The sequence below is a fragment of the Elgaria multicarinata genome, chromosome 11, assembly GCF_023053635.1.
Source record: "Elgaria multicarinata webbii isolate HBS135686 ecotype San Diego chromosome 11, rElgMul1.1.pri, whole genome shotgun sequence".
NCBI lineage: Eukaryota > Metazoa > Chordata > Lepidosauria > Squamata > Anguidae > Elgaria > Elgaria multicarinata.
Genome location: NC_086181.1, coordinates 9,630,617 through 9,652,441, shown reverse-complemented (window position 1 = coordinate 9,652,441; position 21,825 = coordinate 9,630,617). Strand labels below are relative to the sequence as shown.

Sequence of the window (21,825 nt, the reverse complement as noted above, 5' to 3'; positions counted from 1 at the left end):
TGTGAAGAAGTATTTCTTTTTATCTGTCCTGAATCTTCCAACAATCAGCTTCATGGGATGACCCTGAGTTCTAGTGTTATAAGAGAGGGAGAAAAATATCTCCCTATTTACTTTCTCCACACCATGCATAAGTTTGTACACCTCTATCGCGTGTCCCCTTACTTGCCCTTTTTCTACATTAAACAGTCCCAAATATTGTAACCTTTCCTCATAGGGGAAATGTTCCAGCCTTTGTATTTTTTCCAACTCTTAATATCCTTTTGAGGTGGTACTCAGAAAGCATGCAATACCAGGTGTCTGGAACCAACATGGTGAATAATGTTGTTCCTAAGCGCCTACAAATACAGACTTTTACTTTGCTTTTACTTTGAGTAAGTAGTAGGCTAAGAACTCTGTTAACTCTCTGGAAGCCCCAGCCCTTTAGCACCAACTGAGCTGCTGTGACATCACACAACATTCTAATAGATGAGTGGTAACAGACGGTCATGGCATGTTGAATCTCAGTCTATTTCCTCTGGAAAGTGGAAAGTTGATTTGGCTGTGCTGAGGTGTGGGAGGACCTCAAACCACCCCTAGGAGTAGGAGACTAGGTACTGCAAGGGGCTAGAGATGTAATAATACAGCAAGTGTTCTGAGCAAGTGCAGGTATTATTTTTAGCTTTGATGCCCCTGGGCCTAGGCTTGGAGCCTATTTTCCAGTGCCAGGAATCAGGCTCTGAACATTCCTGAGTGCTTTTGAGCATGTGCAGAATGTTTTCCCTCATCAGTGGGAATCATGGCCGGCCATACATACCTAGGAAATGAGTTTCAGGTCAGAGGGTAGGTTTTGGCCATATTAAAGAAGCTAGCTGCTAGGACACAGAACACACAGTATATGCACTTAGCTGTGCTGATGGAGGCATCACACTCTGAAATTGCAGCTCTTCAGTCTACAGTCCCTATGCTATCCACACTTCTTTATCCTCATCCAGAGCCAGCGTTTCCCACTAGAGCAGCCTTCCTCAACCTGGGGCGCTCCAGATGTGTTGGACTACAACTCCCAGAATGCCCCAGCCAGGGCTGGGGCATTCTGGGAGATGCAGTCCAACACATCTGGAGCGCCCCAGGTTGAGGAAGGCTGCACTAGAGGTCCACAAATATAGTTACCATGTTCAGGGCCAGTGTCAAGGCATAGTTGGGTTCCTGCCCACACCCCAGCAGGGCCTCACTAACCAGGGCCTCCCTGGACTTGCTCCTCCTCTTCACCATTGCAACTTGATTGTTCACTTGCCTCTTGCTGTGGCCCAAACAGTGGTGGTGGTGAGAAGAAGGAGCAGTACTATATGCCACTGCCTACTTGGTCACCGGCTCTCTGCCTAGCAAGCAAGGAAGTGGTAGCAATGATAAGAGAATGAGGAGCAATAGCAGCTGGTGACAATGGCGGTGAGAAGGGCCCATTTAGAGTGACATGCCCAAGGGCTTTCAAAAACATAGAGCTGGCACTGACCGTGGCTAACCCCCTCCCCATTCCAGTCACTGGATGAAGCTGCTCACACTTTTTCAGAATGGTGTCAGACAGCTTCTTGTGCTCGGATGCAGTGTCAGCATCATGGAGTGCAGTTTATTTATTTACAATATTTATATTGTGCTCCCCATTCAAGATGTCGGCGTGGCGTACAAGGTAAAATAAAATAAAAACGGGATGAAAACGCATTTACATAGATTCTTTAAAAAAGCAAATTGCGAAGTGAGCCATGGCTGGCCGTCAAGGGAAGGCTTCCTGGAACGGCAGTGTTTTCAGGAGCCGCTGAAAGGAATGCAGAGTTGGCGCCTGCCTGACCTCCAGAGGCAGGGAATTCTGTAGGAGGGGGGCTACCATGCTGAAGTCTCTTCCCCTGGTGGACTCCAATCGGAGGGTAGGTCTACGTAGACCCACCACCAGCGTGCCCTCAAATGTTCAAATCTCACCAGGAAATGGTCAGACCATGGCAATGGCAGCATTGCTGCAAATACACACATCACCTGCCACCTCTCCCCTGTAAGACTCCTTTCCTGGGCTGCAGGTAGGAAAGGATCCACTTAATTTGCCTCTTGTGGTTCAGAAAATGAGAACGCCAAGCCGTCTAGAAGCCTACTAGAAGCAACGGCGGGCGACTAAGCCCACTTAGAATATGTGGAGTCCTGCACCCAACTTCATTAAAAACAACAACAACAATGATTCTTTAACCCAGAAGATGACAATTATAATCAACAAACATCTTTATTACATCATGTTAGGTAGAGGCTCCTAGCCTTCATGCCCTTTGCTTCAGTGTGCTCAGTGTTTCTTCCCTTTGCCCCTGGATGTGGCACGTCGCTTGTCCTTGTCGCCCCAGGAGCAGGATCTGATGAAGGAGACAATTTTGCTTGGCTTTCGGACAGGACCTGAAGGAAATCAAAGCGTAAGGTCAGGTCCAGGCAGACAGGACTGAGCACCTTGGATCAGCATCATGGAGTGCAGTTTATTTATTTACAGTATTTATATAGTGCTCCCCATTCAAGATGTCGGCGTTCTTTTGAGTTCTGACTGGAACCCGGAGTGGATTCACTGCCCCATTGACATCAGAACCACCGACCTCCACTGGGTGCAATTATCCTATGCATGTTTAGAAAGAAAATGTTGGGAGTTGTAGGACTTTTTTTCTGCCCAAACATGCATAGGATCGCGCCCTTAGAAGCATAGAGTTGGAGGGAGTCTTGTAGGCCGTCTAGTCCAACCCCTTGCTTGATGCAGGAAATGCTCTGCTATCTCCAACAAGATGGCTGCCCACAGGGCCAGCCCAAGACATTTTACTGCCCAAATCAAAGGACGAGGTGGAGGCGCCTTCTCCCTTCCACGTACATTAGCCCCAACTGGACTGGTAGTTGAATCTTACTTCAAGAGTGGTGTCAGGTCAGCTTCCTCCACTTCACTGGAGGGCAGCTTAGCAGGCACAGGCTGGCTGTGTGGCAAGTAACACCTCTGTCCTCCAAGAGAGGGGAAGGCTGTTGGGCTCAGGTGGAACAGCTGGGGGTCTGCCATTGCTGTCAGCCCGCAACGCCCAACATCTGCCAACTGAGGTGGCTGCCTAATGGTAGAGCCAGCCCTGGCTGTCCATCTTGAGTGTAAGGTGGAGATTTATGGAAGATGAGATAACATGAGGAAGAAATGGATTTGGTCTATGAAGCTGCCTTATACTGAATCAGATCCTTGCTCTATCTAGTCCAGTACTATGTGATCCAATTGGCAGATTTTCAAGCAGAGAGTTCCCCCACCCCAGTATTGCTTCCCCAGATCCTTTAGCTTGGGGATGGGGGACGTCAATGTCAAGAAATACTTTTGTAAGCCGCCGTGAGAGCCTTTTTTGGCTGAATGGCGGCATAAAAATACTTAAATAAAATAAATAAATAAAAATAAATAAATATAAAAACATCTGCTCAGAGAGCCACATGCAAACTTTGGCCTAGTTCCATCCAGGACTCCAACCATTTTGCAAACCCTGCTCCTTTGGTCTCTGGACCCTATTTATTTATTTATTTATTATTATTTATTTATTACATTTATATCCCGCCTTTTTTCCTCCAAGGAACCCAAGGCGGCATACATAATCCTCCTCCCCTCCATGTTATCCTCACAACAACAACCCTGTGAGGTAGGTTGGGCTGGGAGTCTGTGACTGGCCCAAAGTCACCCAGTGGGTTTCCATGGCCGAGTGGGGATTAGAACCCGGAATCTCCCAACTCCCAGTCCAACACCTTAGCCAATATACCACACTGGCCCCTACCAGTTGTAATGCCAGCTGCTGCTGGAATGTGGACCCTGACAGGTTTTGACCAAGGTAATGCGGACCTCAGCAGGAAAAAGGTTCTACTCCATTGTTTAAATGGAGCTGCTGTGGATTTAACCTGGGACCTTCTGCATGCAAAACGTGTGCTCTGCCACTGAGCCGTTGTGGCATCCCATTAAGATAAAACATAAACGGAAGGCAGGCGGGACGAGCATTCAACATTTCTGAGTTGTCTTGCTGCCAGGCACTCAAAGAGACATACAGTCAATGCAAGAAAAATTAACAACTTCTAAATGTAAAAAAATTGGTTAAAAACACACAGCGTGACGAGACACTGAAATTGAAGGGAGCCAACCCATTAGAAGCTACAATAATTATTTTTAAAAATCAGCTGCTGAGATAAGCCTTGTTAGATAAAAAAAGTGTTCATATGTCTCTTCGAAGCCAGCACTAAAGTCACCAGACATGCCTTTCTGGGTCGGGAGTTCTGAAGAGAAAGTTCTGCTACTGAAATGCTCCTTATCAGATTTTGTTTCAGAAAAAGAGGGGACCCAGATAAAGTCCTCGCTCCCAGATCTCAAGGGCTGTGAGCTGCATCTGGGAGAAGGCCTTCCTCAGGGTGGGCAGGGACTGGGCCATTCAGAACTTTGAATGGGAAGAGGCAGAACCTTCAATGGGGCCTGGAAATAAGTAAATGTGTGGGATAGAAGGGTTGATCATTGCACAGGAAGAGAGGAAGATATGTGGAGGGCAGACAGGAGAGGGGAGACAAAGAGCAATATAAAACAGGACTGGATCTACTGTTAGGCCGGGTGAGGCGGCGGATTTTGGAAAGAGAAGAGAATGGTCAATTATTCCCATTATGGGAGGTGCGATTTTGATTTGCTGTCTCAGATGCCGAAGTGCCTTGGGAGATATCGTCTATAAAAGGGTTATGCTGGAATAAAGATGAAAGTAGAGTCTATGAAGGTAGAGGATAAATGGAGGAAGGGGTGAACAAATAGCTGGCTAAAACACACACAAAAAGACAGATTGTCTTGGGGCTAGAAGTGAAAACCCATGATAGCACAGAGGGGTGAATGCAGCTGTCTCGGAGCAGTGGGGGCATTTTGAGTCTTTAGTCAACCAGCAAGTTCATATAGTATTCCAGTGCATTGCATTTGTATTGTGGACAATTAAGCTGCTCCTAGAATTTAGTGCTGTAGCTAACGGGCAAAGATTTTTCTTTCCCAAGTGTCTTAAAAAAAAGAAGCCTGCCAAGATGACCTTGGTTTTTTATTTGCATTGCGGTGGCAATACTTCCATCGAGTTTGATCTTCTGTTAAAACTCCCTGGCTGGGTCAGACCAAGGTCCATCTAGTCTAGCATTTCAGATGTCTCTGATAAAGACCGTAAAAAGAGCAGAATGACAAAGATCATCCATCATCCATCTTGTCCCGGCGTGCGGCAAGCAAGGATATCCTGGTTTCTAAATATGAAGTTTCCATTTTTGGCTATCGTGGCTAATAGCATGTGACAAACCCCTGTCCTCCATACATTTGCCTAATTTTTTAAAAAAAAGCCATTTAGGCTATAGCCATCACCATATCCTAGGGCGGTTTCCTTGGTGCAGGATTTAAGTTTCTTTGTGGCAGGATTTTATTTTTATATAGAATCTTTAGCATTTCCCCTTTCCTGGTATTAACCCCCTTCTGTAGAAGGCCGGTTTGATTGGAATATTGCACGTCTGCCTGCTGCTCTGAACAAGGGACGTTTTGGCTAGATGAAGGTGTCGGCATGCGATGTCAAGGGTTATCGCTGTATTGCATGTGGCAAGACTTGTCCAGGAAGGATTAGGTGTCAGACCCAGATCCTGTTCTAGGTGAAGACGACCCGTGGCCAGCGCAGTCAGCAGAAGAGCCGGCACTGTTGTTTTTATATTTTTGATGGTTTTAAATTTGTATACTTTTTTTTTTAATGTTCACTGGTTTAACTTTTGTAAACCGCCCGGAGAGCTTCGGCTATGGGGCGGCATATAAGTTTTATAAATAAATAAGAGTAGAGTGCCTGGTTTCTTGAACCGCTGAGCAAGACTAATCAGGAAGCCTTTACAGTACTGCCTAGCCTGTACTGGCCTAAGGGCTGTTGAGGTTAGTGCTGGTCTCCCTATAGCTCTCATTTGGCTAGTGGTGGCACAAGGGCTGGAACACAGCCTGATATCGCTCAGATCCCAGGTTCAGGCCCGCCATTTGGAGGGAGCAGCTTTTTGCTTCAATGGACTAAACCTGCCTTCCTGGGGTCCCCAGATTTCCACACTCCCTTCCCCCCATCACCAGGTAGCAGAGTCTGGGGGAGTTTTATACGGCTGCCATGCTTCTTCCTGGTAATTGCCATGCTTCTTCCATACTAGTCTTTGCCTCATTTTTCTGAGCAGGCCAAGGGGAGGATTTAGGCTGCCAAATGGGCACTGTGTCTACAATGTGTGCTTCTGCTCCTTGTTTCCTGGGGGCGATGGTGGATAGCCCAGAGCAGGGCATGGGGGGTGGGGGGAAAGTCCTGCTGGGGCCTTTGATAATTGCAGCACCTGGGCAGGGTGTGTGTGTGCATGCTGACTCCATGTGGTCCCAGCCTGTGCTGTAGGCTGCAGTAAAGTTCTCTGCTGTGGCACCTTGGCTGTGGAATGAGCTCCCTAAGGAGGTTCGCTTGGCACCTACGTTATATGCTTTTAGATGCCAGGTGAAGACCTTTTTATTCTCCCAGCATTTTAACAGTCTATTAATAAATTTTAACTTGGTGTTTTAAATTTGTAATTTTGCATTGCTGCTGTTTTTATCTGGTTGAGCTTCTATATTGTATTGCGTACTATGGTTTTATACTGTTGTTTTATACTTTGAATGTTTTTAATTTTTGTGAACTGCCCAGAGAGCTCCAGCTATTGGGCGGTATAGAAATGTAATAAATAAATAAATAAAATAAATAATAAAGTCTCGCTCCTCCTTTTTGGAGTAGAACTTGATGAATTCACGGTCCAGCCCCAAGTGAATCCTGATACCTAAAAGCAGCAGCCAATGAATGACCTGGAGTAGGCATGGGCAATCTGTACAGCAGCTGAAACTGTTGGGGGTGGGGTAGAGAGAGGTCAAAAAGAACTGAGATTTCCTTTAGATAATGCACAATAGGCAACATTGGGCCTACCTTTGTGTCCAGACCTGCTTCGAGTGGCACGGCTCTTCTCAGATTTTCTGAAATAGAAATACCCCCCCCCCACACACACACCATTAGAAACTCATGTTTGACCTGATAAAACCCCTTCCGCCTTCCATCTGTCTGAGCAGCCAAAGAAGATAACACACACAAACATGCCCTATTGTAAATTTCCCCAAGGCTGTCTGTGTGCGTGTGTGTTTAGAGTAGTGTATTTAGAGTAGTTTTATCCTTCTCTTTAGTCAAACAGCCTCTCGGAGAGGCTTACAAATAATAAGTAAACAAATACAGTTCCTGTCTGCAAGATTACAGTCTAAAAGACATGACACATAAGGAAAAAGGAATAGGGAGGGAAAAGGAAATGAAGTATAATGTTGTTTTGTATTTCACTGCCACTATGCCTGGAAGACATGAGCAACAGAGAAGGTATTTGAACAAAGAGACCTGGGGGCTGTCTACATGTGAGGAAAGCCCCGTGGTGGCTGTGGATCTGTGCCCCATTGGTTAGACGATGCAGGCACAGGTTTGCAGCCACTATGGGGCTTCCCCACAATGCTGCATTTTGAAAAAGTTGGATATTTACCATGACTTTTTCAAAGGGAGTGAGGTAAACATGGTGCTTCTGCCATATAATGTCACTCTACAGCCAATCCAGGGCCAACCCGAGGATGGAGCCTGGTGGAAGGTGACCAGCGATTGGTTGCCTTCCACCAGGAAGAGGGCAAGGGTGGTTCCAGGCCCTGGGTGGCTACCCAGTAACCCTGCACTCCCTCCTTGGTGGTGGGATTACCCAACACTGCCCTGGGAGAGGGAAAGCGTGCGGTTGAGGAGGGATGCAGCGCCAACCCGGCACCATGAAGACAGCCTCCTAGAGCAGCCAGGGAGATGTCCAGCAGGATTTGAGCAGCAAGAACAAGTACTGGGCATACATAATGGCAATGTTCAGCAGCAAATCACATGTGAATTAACCCACGATTTGCAGGAACACCCATTGTGCATAAGCCACTTCTGGTTTCTGTAAATAACCAACAATCAGCATATTTGTGGGTTGTTAGCATGACATCCAAATCAGGACACTTTAGGTTATTCGTGGGTTAAACAACCCAAAGTTAATCTAAGAACAAACCATGGGTTAACTTTAGCTGGTTTAACTCACAAACAACCCAATGTGTCTGGGTTCTGACATCATGCTAACATCCTATGAACAAGCTGAGCATAGGTTGCTGTTTGAAAGCGGAATGGTGGTCACGCAAGAGGCAGCGCACCACTCTCTCCTGATCATGCATGAGAACCCATGGGTGGTTCAAACCATGGATTGACATTACATGCAATCCAGGTCTCCGAGTAAGGCAGGGGTGGGAAGACCTCAGACTTGGGGGATCTACTCAGTGATTTGCTGAATCCCCCACTGCCCAAGATCTGAAGCGGGGTGCAAAAAACATACACTTGGAACTAAACAATTTTGAGCCAGCAATTGGTTTTGAGTAACAGAACTGAATGCAGATCACAGTTCTTCCACACAAAAATCCATTCCTGGCAACCTCAGGCTTTCTTTATTTCAGCAATATAATTTAGGGTAGGGAGGGGGAATTCCCTCCCCCCCTGCTACTGTTAAATAATTGGGAGTTGGAAATCCTTCCTGATCTACTGCAAATCACCCAAAGTTTTGGTAGTAGATCCAGGACTACCTTCTGTCCTTGCTTGGTGTACGGTGACCAGGATCAGCTGGGGAGCTGTCCAGCACAAGCTGGATTTGCAGGCCTGCTCAGGAACTACCCCTTCACAAATGTTACACTCACAAATAGACAGAATCTGGGGAGTTTTAGAGTGGCTCTGGCTGCCATGCATCTTCCTGGCAACTTAGCAGGGTCCTGATCCAGAGCACACATTGGTACTTGCCTCATCCTCCTGAGCAGGATGAGGGAGGGTAAGACTTAAGCTGCCAAATCTTGTTCCACTGCTCCTAGGGTCCGGTGGTGATGGTGGACAGTGCCTTTGATATTGCAGCATCTGTTGAGGGGGGCTACAGGTATTCTGGCTCCATGTGGTCCCAGTCTGTGCTGCAGGCCATAGTAAAGTCCTGCTCCTCTCTTTTGGAGAACAGCATGTTGGATTCAAGATCCAGCCACAGTGGATCCTGATAACCTAGCCGCCGCCAATAAATGACCTGGAGAAGGGATGGGCAATCCCACGGTGTGATGTCACAGCATGGATAAATGTGCCTAAATACTATGGGGAGGGGCACTCAATACAGGGCTTCCAGGTCTTTTATAGCCCCAGGTTTAGAGTAGCAGATGGCATTTCTCTTTGCACATGAAATGCCATAGATTGCCTTAAAGTATGGAGTTTTTTTCCCTGCTGAGGTTCGCATGACTTCAGGTCAAAACCTGCCAGGGTCTGCTTTCCAGGGGTGGTAGTGACCAGAGCCTGAAGTGGGTGGAGTTAAAGTGGAGACTCTTAACTTTGGTTTAGTATGCAACAACCACCAAAAGAAGAGTTTTGCATATAGGCATTCTCCTTCCCCACATTGTGCAACATTTCCTCCATCAACTTTGTAGTTGGGGAGACAAAGAGTAGATCAGTAACCCAGAGTGGGGTCAGCAATGGGGACATGGCCTGGAGAAAGGGTGGTGGTCCAGACTAAGATGTCTGGAGGTCCACATTTGGTTTCCCTGCTCTGCTTTAAGAGAATGAATCCATTCTTTACAGAAGTATGAGAGCTGCAAGGACCACCATGGAAGCAGTACGTCCATTGGACATAGCAGTACACACTTTTCATAATGTATTAGTTTTAAATATTTTAATCAATTATATGTATTTTGTAGCATTTGCATTTGTGTTGTACCCTGCCTCGATCCGGAGGGAGAGGCGGGTAACAAATAAATAAATAAATAATAATTGCAACCCCTTCTTCCCCTATAACCTTCTCCAGCCTTTTGTGGAGATCTTCATGGCTGGAGATTGTACAATTTCTTCAAGAATGCCCCACCACCACCACCACCTGGCCCATAAGCTAGTTCTCCTGGTAGTACCTTCTAGTATGGGAGCTGCCCTTCTCGCCAGGAGACCGCCTGGGACTGGGGCTCGTGTCTATCCTCTCCTCCTCCTCCTCTAATTTTTCTTCTGGAATCTGGACCTCTAGGGGTGGTTGAGGGACAGCTACATTGACATCTTTAGCATTGGGGGGCAGCATTGTGATCTGGAGGCTGGATGAGCTCCGTGAAGATTTGGCTGGCTTGCTGTTCTTCTTGGTTTCATCTTTCTTAGCTTCAGCCATTTTGGTGGCATCATGAATGTTCCAGTTGCTTTTTTTCACAAGTGTGTGTCGAGGCAATGGACTCTATGGAGATGGATGGATGGATGGTCAGCAACGAAAGAACCCAGACTCCTCCCCCCTCCACACACATTCACCCTGCTTCCTGTTCTGCTCCCCACCAATGCCCAGGGCCCAAAGATTTCTGCCAGTAACAGTGGGCTCACTTTGCTTTTTGGTGGCGGAGTTGGACTCATCCCACGACCCTTCAGTTTTTTGGTCTTCTCCTTCTCCTCATCAAGGCTAACATCTGAGGTTGGCCGCAGCAATTGCACAATCCTGACCCACGCATCAAAGAGTTCTTCTTGCCTGTCTGACTCAGAGCACAGCTGGAGGTAGAAGGTGCGGCCGCTCGCAAGCTTAAACCTCAGCTGCTGCCTCTCTGCGTTGTGGATTGAAATCTTGACAAAACGCAGAGGGAATAGCCTGCATGGGTGTGAGATGAGATGGGTGGCATTTAAGGCTTTTAGCGGCAACTTAGTGTTCTACACTGCAGGATGGAATTTCAAGTGATAATCTGTAAGAAAGCATTTCTTGTTCTGTTAGTTCATTTGTTCATCGACATCAAGTGTGGGCAACTACTGGGAGTTGGTGTGTGTGTGTCACCTCCCCTGCTGAAATTGCCACCATAGCGGCCGGAAAAATGTGATTTTGCAAGGAAACAAGGGAGGCTTCTGGGCACATGGTTGTGCTTGCAGGCGAGATGTGCATTTCCCCGCACACCTTGTTTCTTTGTAAAAATCACTTCTTTGTCTGTCACTGTGGCAGCAAATTCAGCAGCAGGATAGTGACCCAAAACAGCCATGGGCCCTCACATGCAGCCTGGGTATTGCCTGTCTTTGATCTATATCTTAATAGTGTAAGTGGACCAGTAGCTTGTGGGATTCACGTGAGGCTCATTTTAAGCTTGCGTGTGTTTTCTTTTTAACGGGTCAATGTGTAATTTCAAATAGCTGTCTTACAGAAGCTGCTTCCGGGTTGCTAATACCAGCTTTGTCCTGATTGAGTCTTGCTTTGCTAAAAGGAGTCTGGATTGGAGCCCACTCCTCTGTGATTTGAACACCCTAGCAAAAGTACCAGAACAACAAACCTCTAAGATTTGGGAACTATATAGAGCATAAGACTTTGCTTCTCAACTAGTAACTTTCTGCTGGGCTTGCATGGAATGGAAAGGTGGTTTTTACAAGAATAACAATTCTCAAAGCATGTTGCTCCTGAATTTCTAGGGAGGGGCACTGCTTCTCTATTCTTCCACTCACCCACAGTTTTGGTGGCGGTGAAGACACATTATTACCACTAAAACTTAATGGTGATATTTGAGTACATACAAAATGATGAAAATAGATTCCAGGGTTATGGAAACCAGCGATTCAAATGAAGCCCTCCTTCCCTTACTGCAATGTGCTACAGTGATGAACTGAGCATGGAATATTGCCATCTTGACATGCCCTTGATGCCACTGTGGAAAGACTTACCTGGTTAGCTCAAATCTCACTGGAGGGTGATGGCGGAACCGGGATTTGAGCTTTGAAGTGTGCTCTTCATGCGAGACTACGGGCCGTGCCAGGAGCAGCACATTGGGGATCAGCTGGAGAGGGCTTGTAGCGGTGATGCCAACTGTCACGATTTGCTCCTGGTTGTGGATCTCGATTGGACCCCCTTGCTTGCTGATCTAAGGTACAAGGCACAGTTGACCACCTTCTCAAAATGGAGAATGTCAATGGGACCTAAGTCACTTAACTTAGTTTGGATTGAGCCTAATGTATTTGTGGAAAATGTGGTGTATAAACAAACTGACTAACGATTGTTAGTTGTCACTCACTTAAGTCTCATTGATTTCATTGGTTCAGCTCTAAACATGACATGGGAGGCTGCAACCTTGATGAAGCTAAGCGGGTCTAGGCCTGGTCAGTTTCTGGAAGGGTGACTACCTGGGAACCCCATGTGCATTGATTCCTGCATTGAGCAGGGGGTTGGACTCGATGGCCTTGTAGGCCCCTTCCAACTCTATGATTCTAATTCTAATAACTGTCTGGATCCAATCCTATGACTAGAAAAAACCCCAATGTGTATAAGTATTGATGGCAATTTGTTATTTAGAAACATTCCTGTAGAAATTTGTCAACAAGATGAATTGTTGCTTCGAACTGCCAAAAAGGGTGGGTGGGTGCTGATGTTATCTAGTCTCTAGCAGGCCATAGTATAATTTTGGTGGACTGCATTTGGCTTGATGGGTCACACACTGGGCAGGCCTGTGTTAGTGCCAAGGAACCAATCTCTGCGCTTCTGGAGTGAAGGAGAACTGATTCACAAGATTCTTCCTTTAATAGGCAGCCTAAAAATCATTTTAAATAAATAAGAGTCAGAGAGCACAACTTTCATGTAGAGTTGAGCCTCATTAACCTCTTGTTTTTAGAAATTAAATCTCCTCCCCACTCACGTTAGCTTTTCTCCTCCTTTTATGTCCTTCCAGTTTCCTCCCCCGCCCCTGTAAAGTCTCTCAGGGGCTTACCTGGACAAAGTTACTTTCAAACATAGGGGAAAACTTGAACAGCCCATATTCCCCTTGATGTAACTGGCGCTGAAGGGGCCCCATTCGCCTTGCGAAAAGGCCTTTTCCACCGGTTGTTGCTGTCCCTTGCATCCTTGCACTTTTGCTGGAACTGGGTGAGGGGTGGAATTGCAGATAAATTCAAAAACATCTCCAAATTTTCTAAATAACTGGTTTTCACACACAAAGTTTGATCTTTGACGAGGCAATGAAACTATTCAGCTGGCTGAAGGAACGAAGAGAGCAAAGTTTTGTGGTAGGGATGCTTAGGAATAGGATCATTCTGCTGTTTTTGTAGGAGCCAAAAGCACCCTTTATTTCTCCCCTTTGTCTCTCACTTCAGGGAAACGCACTGGAGCGCTGAGCAATGTTGCTCTGACTCTGCCGCAGGGCCATTTTGTTGTCTGAGGTACAACAGGAAGTCCCACCCAACCCGCTCCCTCGATCAAGGAGGATAGTACCCAAGGCTGGATGAGTTATTTTGGCACCTGAGGCAGATAATCCCACAAGCACCTCTCTCAGGGAGCAAGAATACAACAATAAAAAATTGAATAACTGACTATTTGCTGCTGTTTTATAACACCCCCAAAAACCAGCTGCATAAGGCAGCTGCCTCACTCTGCCTAATGTTAGGGCTGGCTCTGCTACGCTGGTTGTCTGTTTGACTTCCAGGACCAATTCAAAGGCCTGGTTTCAACCTTTTCAAATCTCTATGCAGTCCTGGGACCAGTTTACATGATGGCCTCCCACCGCCTTCTATACCAACCTGCCTGGCCCTTAGGACGATAGAGGTCGTCCTGCCCTCTGAGATATTGCAGGCAAGTACATGAGACAGGCCCTTCTAAGTCATGACTAGATAGTCCTCTGTGAAGAGGCCTGCCTGGCCACCGGACATGGGGGCAGGTAGTCAGGCTTAGCCGAGAAGGAAGGGGCAGTTGCCGTTGTAATTACCCAGAATGCTCTGAAACGATGTAGCATCCTTGCAGAGCATTGAAGGCAATTGCAATAGCAGCTATCGGAACACTGGAAAAAGGGAGCCCAGGGGGCTTGTACTAGCTGCTCAAGGTTGCCACCTGCTGACACTGGGCCAGCTTTTCAACAAGCAGCAAAGATCTGGCTCTTTCAGCACACATTGGATTGGGAGGGAAATTGTTGTTGCTGTTCTATTCATTTTAAGATGGTATGATTTTCTGTTTTTACTGCACCCTTTGTTATTTATTTATTTATTTATATTTATTTATTTATATTTATTTATTTATTGCATTTCTATACTGCCCAATAGCCGAAGCTTATCTTGTGCGGTTGTCTTTTTAATTACTGCATAATTGTTTTTGAAGTTAGTTTGTTAGCCACCTTGAGGCAGGTGTGAGAAGTCTCTCTGAAAGAAGGATAGAAATATTTTAATAAATAGGAGTTTCCCTTTCAATCCTCAAAACAAACCGGTGGGCATATCTACACTGAACGCTTATATGTAGTTCATACTATTTTATACTGCCAGCCCCCCAGCCCTCAAGAACTGGGAATTGTAATTAAGAATTCTTTGTCAATAACAGTGGCAAACCGTGGGTTAATTAACCTATAATTTGCTGCCATTAAAGTCCAAAGAGGCTCATACTGTTCTTAACTCTGTGTTTAGAAATGCATAGCTCCTGCTCCTGCAATGCCTCAGACTTCTGGTGAATAACAGATGATTATTAAATCACTTTAAGTCTGTACTGTAAACATGCCATTAAACAGTTTAGGGTTAAGAGCAGCCTTCCCCAACCTGGTTCTCTCTAGATCTGTTGGACTACAAGTCCTATCATTCCCAACCAGCAGTCCATCACATCTGGAGGTAAGACTGGGTTAGATAGTGATTTGTCCAAGGCTACCCACTAACCTTTATGGGTGAGCAGGGATTTGAACCTGGGTCTTCTGGTCCGCCCTGCTACACTATGCTCCTTTTGGCCTTCTTGGGAAGATCAAGGCCTCTTTCCCATTATTTGGCTTCAGATGGGGTTTGGGGAGGAGGGGGAGAAATTATAAATGGCATGCCCTTTCCTTGCACTAAATGCTTCATATGGGCTGATTTGTAGTTTCCTGCAACCTTTGGAGCTCATCTTAATTATAGTAGCCCCTGCCTCCTATTGCACTGGTTAGCTTCTTCTTAATATGAGCCAAGGGTCATTAGAATTTAATTTTGGAACTCATTTTCACTCCATGGGCTCAGACCTGGAACATGTGAAGTATTAATGAAGGACAGAATGCCTCTGTGAATGTGCAGAGTGTGCAGACATGTGCCAGGGATTAGAAGGAAGTGCTTCCGGGTCTATAGACACTAGGGTGACCATATGAAAAGGAGGACTGGGCAGGAGTATCTTTAATAGTTGTACTGAAAAGGACATTTCAGCAGGTGTCATTTGTATATATGGGGAACCTGGTGAAATTTCCTCTTCATCACAGCAGTTAAAGCTGCAGGGGCCCTGCCCTCTTTTAAATCTGGTCACTCTAGTACAGCTCCTGCAGCTTTTACTGTTGTGATGAAGAGGGAATTTCCCCAGGTTCCCCATATATACAAATGACACCTGCTGAAATTCCCTTTTCTATGCAACAGTTAAAGATATAGGAGCCCTGTCCTCCTTTTCATAGGGTCACCCTAATAGACACAGTTTCTGGGCATGTTCTAGCCCCGACACTTCTTGTTTGAGCTCTTAGTCCCTTCCACCCAACGGGGGCAGGAAGAAAGACTAGTAAGATAAAAAAAAACAGTATTATTTTTTACTTTATTTCCCCAAAGCATCTCCCCTGAGAGGTACTAGTTTGAATAATGGGTTCTCTGGATCCGTACTGAAGCAGTCATTTGAAGTTTTGTAACTCTGTCACTGAAGAAGACTTTCCAGTCGCAGTGTGTTTGGCAAACCACAATATTAACTTTAATAGATTGCCCTTGTAATCTGAGATTGAAAATTCGTAACAGGGTTGTGATATTGTTTATCTGTTGTTCAACTCATTTTGTATATTATTGTGAGTTTTGAAATTGGTTCATTTTTTTTGTTCGGCAGTTTACATATGTTTATACTTCTTGGTGTGAAGTTTTAATTATGTTTTGTAAAATATTTTAACGGTATAGGACTGTGCTGATGTCCTGCGTAAAATGTGCAGTTCTTTCCTGATTTCTTATTTTCCTTCCCTCACCCCTATCCCCCACTTTGGGGTCTGGGACTTACCTGTGCTCTCTCACCTCATGTTGTCTTGCCTATCAGCTTCTGCTCTTCAGAGGCTTTCTTCCTTGGTCACACTAGAAGCTGTTTTATGACATCACTCTCTTCATTACCATTTTAGCCCAACTAGTATTTGTCTCCTCTGCAGCCACAGCTGAGAGAATTGGCACAGAGGGATATTGTAAATCTACAGCTGAACAAAGATTTGAAGTTAGACCATTGACCAGCTTTCCTTTCCAATGAGAGGTGGATGACAAAGTTCAAAATCCAGCTATAAAATTAAAACGATCTGTCTTTGGATGCAATGTTCAAGTTCAATTCCTGGTTCTGGTTTTATAGCTGGAAATCTAGGTCCAACTGTTGTAGGAGCCGTCCTTTCCAATCAGATCTCATGGAGAGTACCTGCTAAGAATTGACTTTTGGAGTTTCAGGTTGTTGTGAGTATAACAGGGCTTTCTCAGTGATGGCCCCAGCTTTTTGGATTGCTTTACCTAGGGAGAGGCACTAGCTCGTCGTCCTACTGATACAAAGTGGGGGACAGGGCTCCTGGATCTTTAATAGTTGTGTAGATGATGGAAATTTAGAAGGTGCAGGTTTTCTCACCTCTGTATAAACATGGTACCTGACCACATTCTGCCTTCCCTGCCCGTGGTCACTCCATTACATAGCTGCTACTGCTGCCACAGGGCAAGGGAAGAGTGAGAGCAAGACCACCCATGAACGTGTTCTCACTAAGGAGGTGACCTGTTTTATAAGGTGTCTTGTGCTGGTGAATGATACATAGATTGCATTGTGTAGGTACATTGATCTGCTTTGCTAGATCAGACCAAAACCCCCATTTGGACCAGCGATCTGTATCCAGCATTAGCCATTCTGACATCTCTAGGTCAGGAGTGGGAAACCTGCGTCCCTTCAGAGATGTGGTATTCTAACTCCCATAATCACTGTCCATTGGCCATGCTGTGCAGGGATGATGGGAGTTGGAGTCCAGAACCTTGTGGAAGACCACTGCTTCTTCACCCTTGCTCTAAGTTTTGCAAGCAGGGTGAGGGACTGGTGGCTTTCTGTGCTTCCCCCCCTGCCCAGCATCTGGCTATCAGAGGTATACTGTCTCTGTACAAGAAGGCTCCACTTTGCTCTCTTTATTAATAGCACTTGATGGACTCTATGAACTTGTCTAATCCTTTTTTTAAAAAAGTTGTCATTGGCTAGTGATCTTCACTATTTCTTGTAGTAGTGAGTTCCACAAGCTGCTTGTTTATTTTACTTAAACTAATTGTATCCTGCCTTTTAGGATGTGCACACAAAGCGACTTCCAACAACAGGAAAAAAATACAACAAAAATGCAGAATGCAAATCAAAAACTAAACACCAGGTAAACAGCAGTGGTGTAAAAGCAGCATACAATGAATGAATCAGGAAAAGCCAGGCAGAACAATCGAGATCCCATTTAAAAATAACCCCAAAGGAGGCCTGAAAATGATCCCTAGGGAGGAAATTCCATAGAAGTGGGGCCACCACTGTCAAAGCTCTGCCTCTGGTAGAGCTTTCCTGGAGAACTGAAGTTGATCTTAAGGCCTTGGCAGGTGCATAGAGATGTAGGTAGTCTTTCATACAACCTGGTCCCAAACTATTCAAGAAATTTAAATTGTGCCCAAAATATCATTTGCACTGGAAACAAATGGATAACCATTGCAATTGATGTGGGATTGGCGTCTAGCTCCTACCTGCACCCTGGCAATCCTATTCTGAACCAATTGAAGTTTTCAAAGTGTCTTTAAAAGTAGCCCTACATAAAGCACTACAGTAGTTTGGACTGGATGTAGCCAACACATGAATAACTTAGGCCAGGTCTGCTTTCTTCAGCTATTAGTGCAACTGGCGTACCAGCCAAAGCGCCTTCCTGGTGTATTGCTTTCGTCTCTCCGTTTGCCAATCACTTTTATTGAATGGATGTAAGTTATACAGAGGGGGAATAATTTCTCCCTACCCACTCTCTCCATAGTATTCAAGATTTTTATAAACCACTAAGAAAATTCCCTCTTAATAATCTAAACTAAACAGCTCTAAATGCTTTGGATAGGAAAGGTGCTCCAATCCTTTCATCAAATAATAATAATAATAATAATAATAATAATAATAATAATAATGATGATGATGATGATGATTTATTTCTTACCCGCCTCTCCACTTGGATTGAGGCGGGGAACAACAGTAATATAAAACACATTAAAAACTGATTAAAAACATAGCTTACATTATTAAAACATCCTAAAAACATTCTAAAAATTCACTGGATAGGGCTTCTGGAATAGATCAGTCTTTATTGCTTTTTTAAATGCTAAAAGACTGTCAAGTTGACAAATCTCCTCCGGCAGGCCATTCCACAGTCTGGGAGCAGCAGAAGAGAAGGTCCAGCTATAGTAACAGTTGTCAGCCTAGTTTTGGTTGACTGAAGTAGATTCTTCCCAGAGGACCTGAGTGTGCAGGGCGGATTGTATGGGAGAAGGCGATCCCGCAGGTAGCCTGTGTAAAGGAAACCACACTCAGCCAAACCGGCTGTCCACTAGATTTTGCACAGATCTTGGAATAAAGCACACAGCTCTCAAATTGAAAGGGTTAGGCCCAGTCCTTTATTGAAATTGGAAGGGTAAGAGGCAAGCATCACATCAGATTAGCTACTAAAATTGATACAGAAATAACACCCTGAACCCCAATACCAGCAATACTAATACATTGTTACAGAATATACTTCCCCAGCCAGGTGTCCTTCAGCTCAGGCGCCAGGCCCCAAGTTTGGTAGACTTTTTATGGCCACTCAGCTATTCTACTCCCCCCTCCCTCCGGATGGGCCATTTTTTCCCTTCACAGATGCAAATTGCCCCAAGGCCACTTCCCTCGCCTTGACGGAGCCAGGAGATGGCCTCACGCCCACGGCCAGGTGGAGAGATAAGCGGTACTTCTGCAATTCTATAACAGACAATAGACAATGAATAAAGATTCTTAAAAACAGCAATTCTTTGTACACTTAACCCCTTCCTTACAGCCTGAACCCAAACCATGTAGGGCTTTAAAGGTAATAACCAACACTTTATACTTTGCCCGGAAATTAATTGGCAGCCAGTGAAGAGATTTTAAAACGGTGTAATGTGGTCACCCCTGGGTGTACCAGTGACCAGCCTGGCTCCCATATTTTGAACTAGTTGAAGTTTCCAGACTAGGCACAAAGGTAGCCCTATGTAGAGCACATTGCAGAAGTCGAGCCTCAAAGCTACCAGCGTGTGCACTACCATCTTTAGGTCTTCCAACTCTAGGAAGGGGCGCCGCTGGCGTATCAGCCGAAGCTGATAGTAGGCACTCCTGGCCATCGCATCTATCTGGGCTGTCCTTTGGGTTGCCTTTTCTGTCCTTTTTCCAGCTCTGTGCTATTCTTGCTGAGACAGGACAACTTCTGGAACTGAACACAGTATCCTTAATGTTGCCACCCCATTGAGCTTTATCGCATGCACTAATTAGTGGGAATTGCTCAAGGTTTCTCTCATGTCCCTTTTAGCCACACGAGGGCACTGCTTGTATTTAAATGACAAGGCTAGATTAGCTCATTTGGAGGCACATGGGGTCAATGGCTGGCCAGCATTATCTAGTGGATATCCGTTCTGTTTGGCATGGCTGGCCCCCAGACATCTGATGCTTGAGGCAGGAAATCCAAACGTTTCCCTCTCCTGCAAATTATTATGGGGCACAATCCTCTGGGAAGTTCTTTTGCAGAAGTCCCATTTAAGTGCATGGAAGCTCTTGCACAGATCTGGTTCATTTTCATAGGGTCTCTTGGAGGTTTGAGCCCCATGAATCGGATCTATCTGATGGTTTAGGGTGAATTCCTGCATTGAGCAGAGGGTTGGATTCGATGGCCTTATAGGCCCCTTCCAACTCTACTATTCTGTGATTCTATCTGTTGCCTTTAACGGCTAGAAACATTGGAGAAATCCGCAATGGGTTCATATGAATTTGGATTTCTATGAAACTGACCTGTGGATTCTGCAGTGGACTGACTTTTTCTGAGTCATGCAGAATTAGCACAAGTTCAAATTAGCGCAAGTGGAACAACATTCTTGTACGTTCCTAAAAAAATATATCTGATTCCGTCAATGAGTGGACGATAGCATAAAAGACTCCTGACAAGCCGCAAAACACAGCTAGAACGGATTTAACAAAACCCACACATCCCTATTAACAGCTCCTGAAATCCACTACTTACGTTGCTTCTTGATGGCACCACCTCTGCCATTCAGGGTTTGAAGAGGATGTTTTCTCGGATTTTGACCCAAATAAGGTGAAGGCAGAGGAAGTATCAGGCCAAATGGGATTGGTCCCTGGATCAGCAGCATCTGTTAATTAAGAGTTGAGGAAGGCAATGATGCAAGCAGTGATGGCTGAAAGAGGCCTTGGAGTTATTAGTCACGAAAGGCCTTTCCAGGCCCCCGTCTATACGACAACGGGATTGCTCCTCATTGAATATAAACCTGAATTTTCATTGATTCGAATCTAGATAAAGAGCGTCACACTACAGCAGCAAGAGCGATTTATCTCCTGAATTTTTTTTGTAGTGCAGTTATTAATGCGTGCATGTGCATATACACATATGGAGGAGAGACGAGGGAAGCTATACATTTTATATGCAGAGCTCCACAGATTCATAGAAGAGACTAATCGGGAGGGGGGAAGGAACGAGGCAGCAGAGGAAGATGCGAGAGGGGGACTGAACATGTCTCCTCCCTCTGGCTGCCCATTCCCCCCGTTTGTTTTAATAACCTCTGTATGCAGAGCTCCGCAGAATCATAGAATTCAAACTGAAAACGGTGCAAAGGAATGAGGCAGCCAATAGGTGGGAAGGCGGGAAATCAGCCAATCACTTTGTCCTGCCCTCAAAGCTACGCCCACATGTCAAAATGCGATTTACTTTCCCCCACGACACATAACCATAACGCGGTGCAAACTTGGACGTGATCCAAAAGTCGCGGTAAATCGCAAATGCGAATATGCGCATTATCGTGTTAAAAACCCGGCGCTACGGTGAATGGATGGCTGCATCATGTGTCCTGAAATGTGAATATGCTCATTTAGGTCAGGGTAAACAGGCCGTATAGACAAGCCCCAGGCAATAAGAGAAGAGTAAAAGCATGTCCCTCCATAGAGTTAAAGTAGTTGGGTCTTGCACAAGTTGCGCAATATCCTGCTGGCTGGCAGCAAAGGTGTGGCCAGGATTATATGAAGTTGCCTTATAATGAGTCAGATTATGTAGCCCAGAGGTGGGGGAACTTTTTTTTTTCTGTTGAAGGCTGCATTCCCTTGGGGGATAATGCACAAGTTGGTGGTGGGTGGGGCTGAAGCCAGTGGTAGTTGGAGCCAAAACCAAAAGTGGGAAGAACAGCCCTTCGCTCTCTCTGCTCCACCCCCCCCTTCGCTCTCTCTTTCCCCATGCCTTGCAAGCTGCCATCAGAGGGAACGATTCTCTTCCCAGAGTTCTGAACTCCTTGCTTGCAGAGAGTCTTTGAAATTAGGTCCGGAGCCGCGTGAAATTAGGCTGCGTGGTGCAGATTGCCCAATGCTATATCTACTCCAAATGGCAGCATTTTGCCAGGGGTCTTTTCCCAGCCTTACTAGCTGAGGAACGTTTTTTAAAACTGGAGATGGCAGAGTTTGAATCTGGGACCTTCTATGGGCAAAGCAGGTGCTCCTAGCACTGAAGGAGCCGTGGACCTCTCCCTGTTTATTATGTATGGACTTTTTTGG

At 45.6% G+C, this 21,825-nt stretch overlaps 2 protein-coding genes across 3 annotated transcripts in view; one reads left to right on the top strand and one right to left on the bottom strand.

The window, feature by feature from the left end:
* The window catches only part of LOC134407024 (acid-sensing ion channel 2), a 486,045-nt gene that overhangs the window by 107,613 nt on the left and 356,607 nt on the right, over window positions 1–21,825 (top strand). The window lies entirely within an intron of this gene.
* Window positions 9,982–12,877, bottom strand: LOC134406610 (Golgi-associated RAB2 interactor protein 6-like). Its single transcript, XM_063138116.1, has 4 exons — window positions 12,794–12,877; window positions 11,757–11,953; window positions 10,449–10,707; window positions 9,982–10,308 (listed from the first exon to the last, which is right to left on the bottom strand). Exons 1-4 carry the CDS (start codon window positions 12,875–12,877, stop codon window positions 9,982–9,984), a joined length of 867 nt encoding a protein of 288 aa, XP_062994186.1.

Coding starts and splice junctions, on each gene's coding strand:
- LOC134406610 (XM_063138116.1), bottom strand. CDS start 12,877: ATGGGGCCCCTTCAGCGCCAGTTACATCAAGGGGAATATGGGCTGTTC. Junction 11,954..12,793: donor TTGAAAGTAACTTTGTCCAG/GTAAGCCCCTGA, acceptor CTTGTACCTTAG/ATCAGCAAGCAAGGGGGTCC. Junction 10,309..10,448: donor CTCCGCCACCAAAAAGCAAA/GTGAGCCCACTG, acceptor CCATCTCCATAG/AGTCCATTGCCTCGACACAC.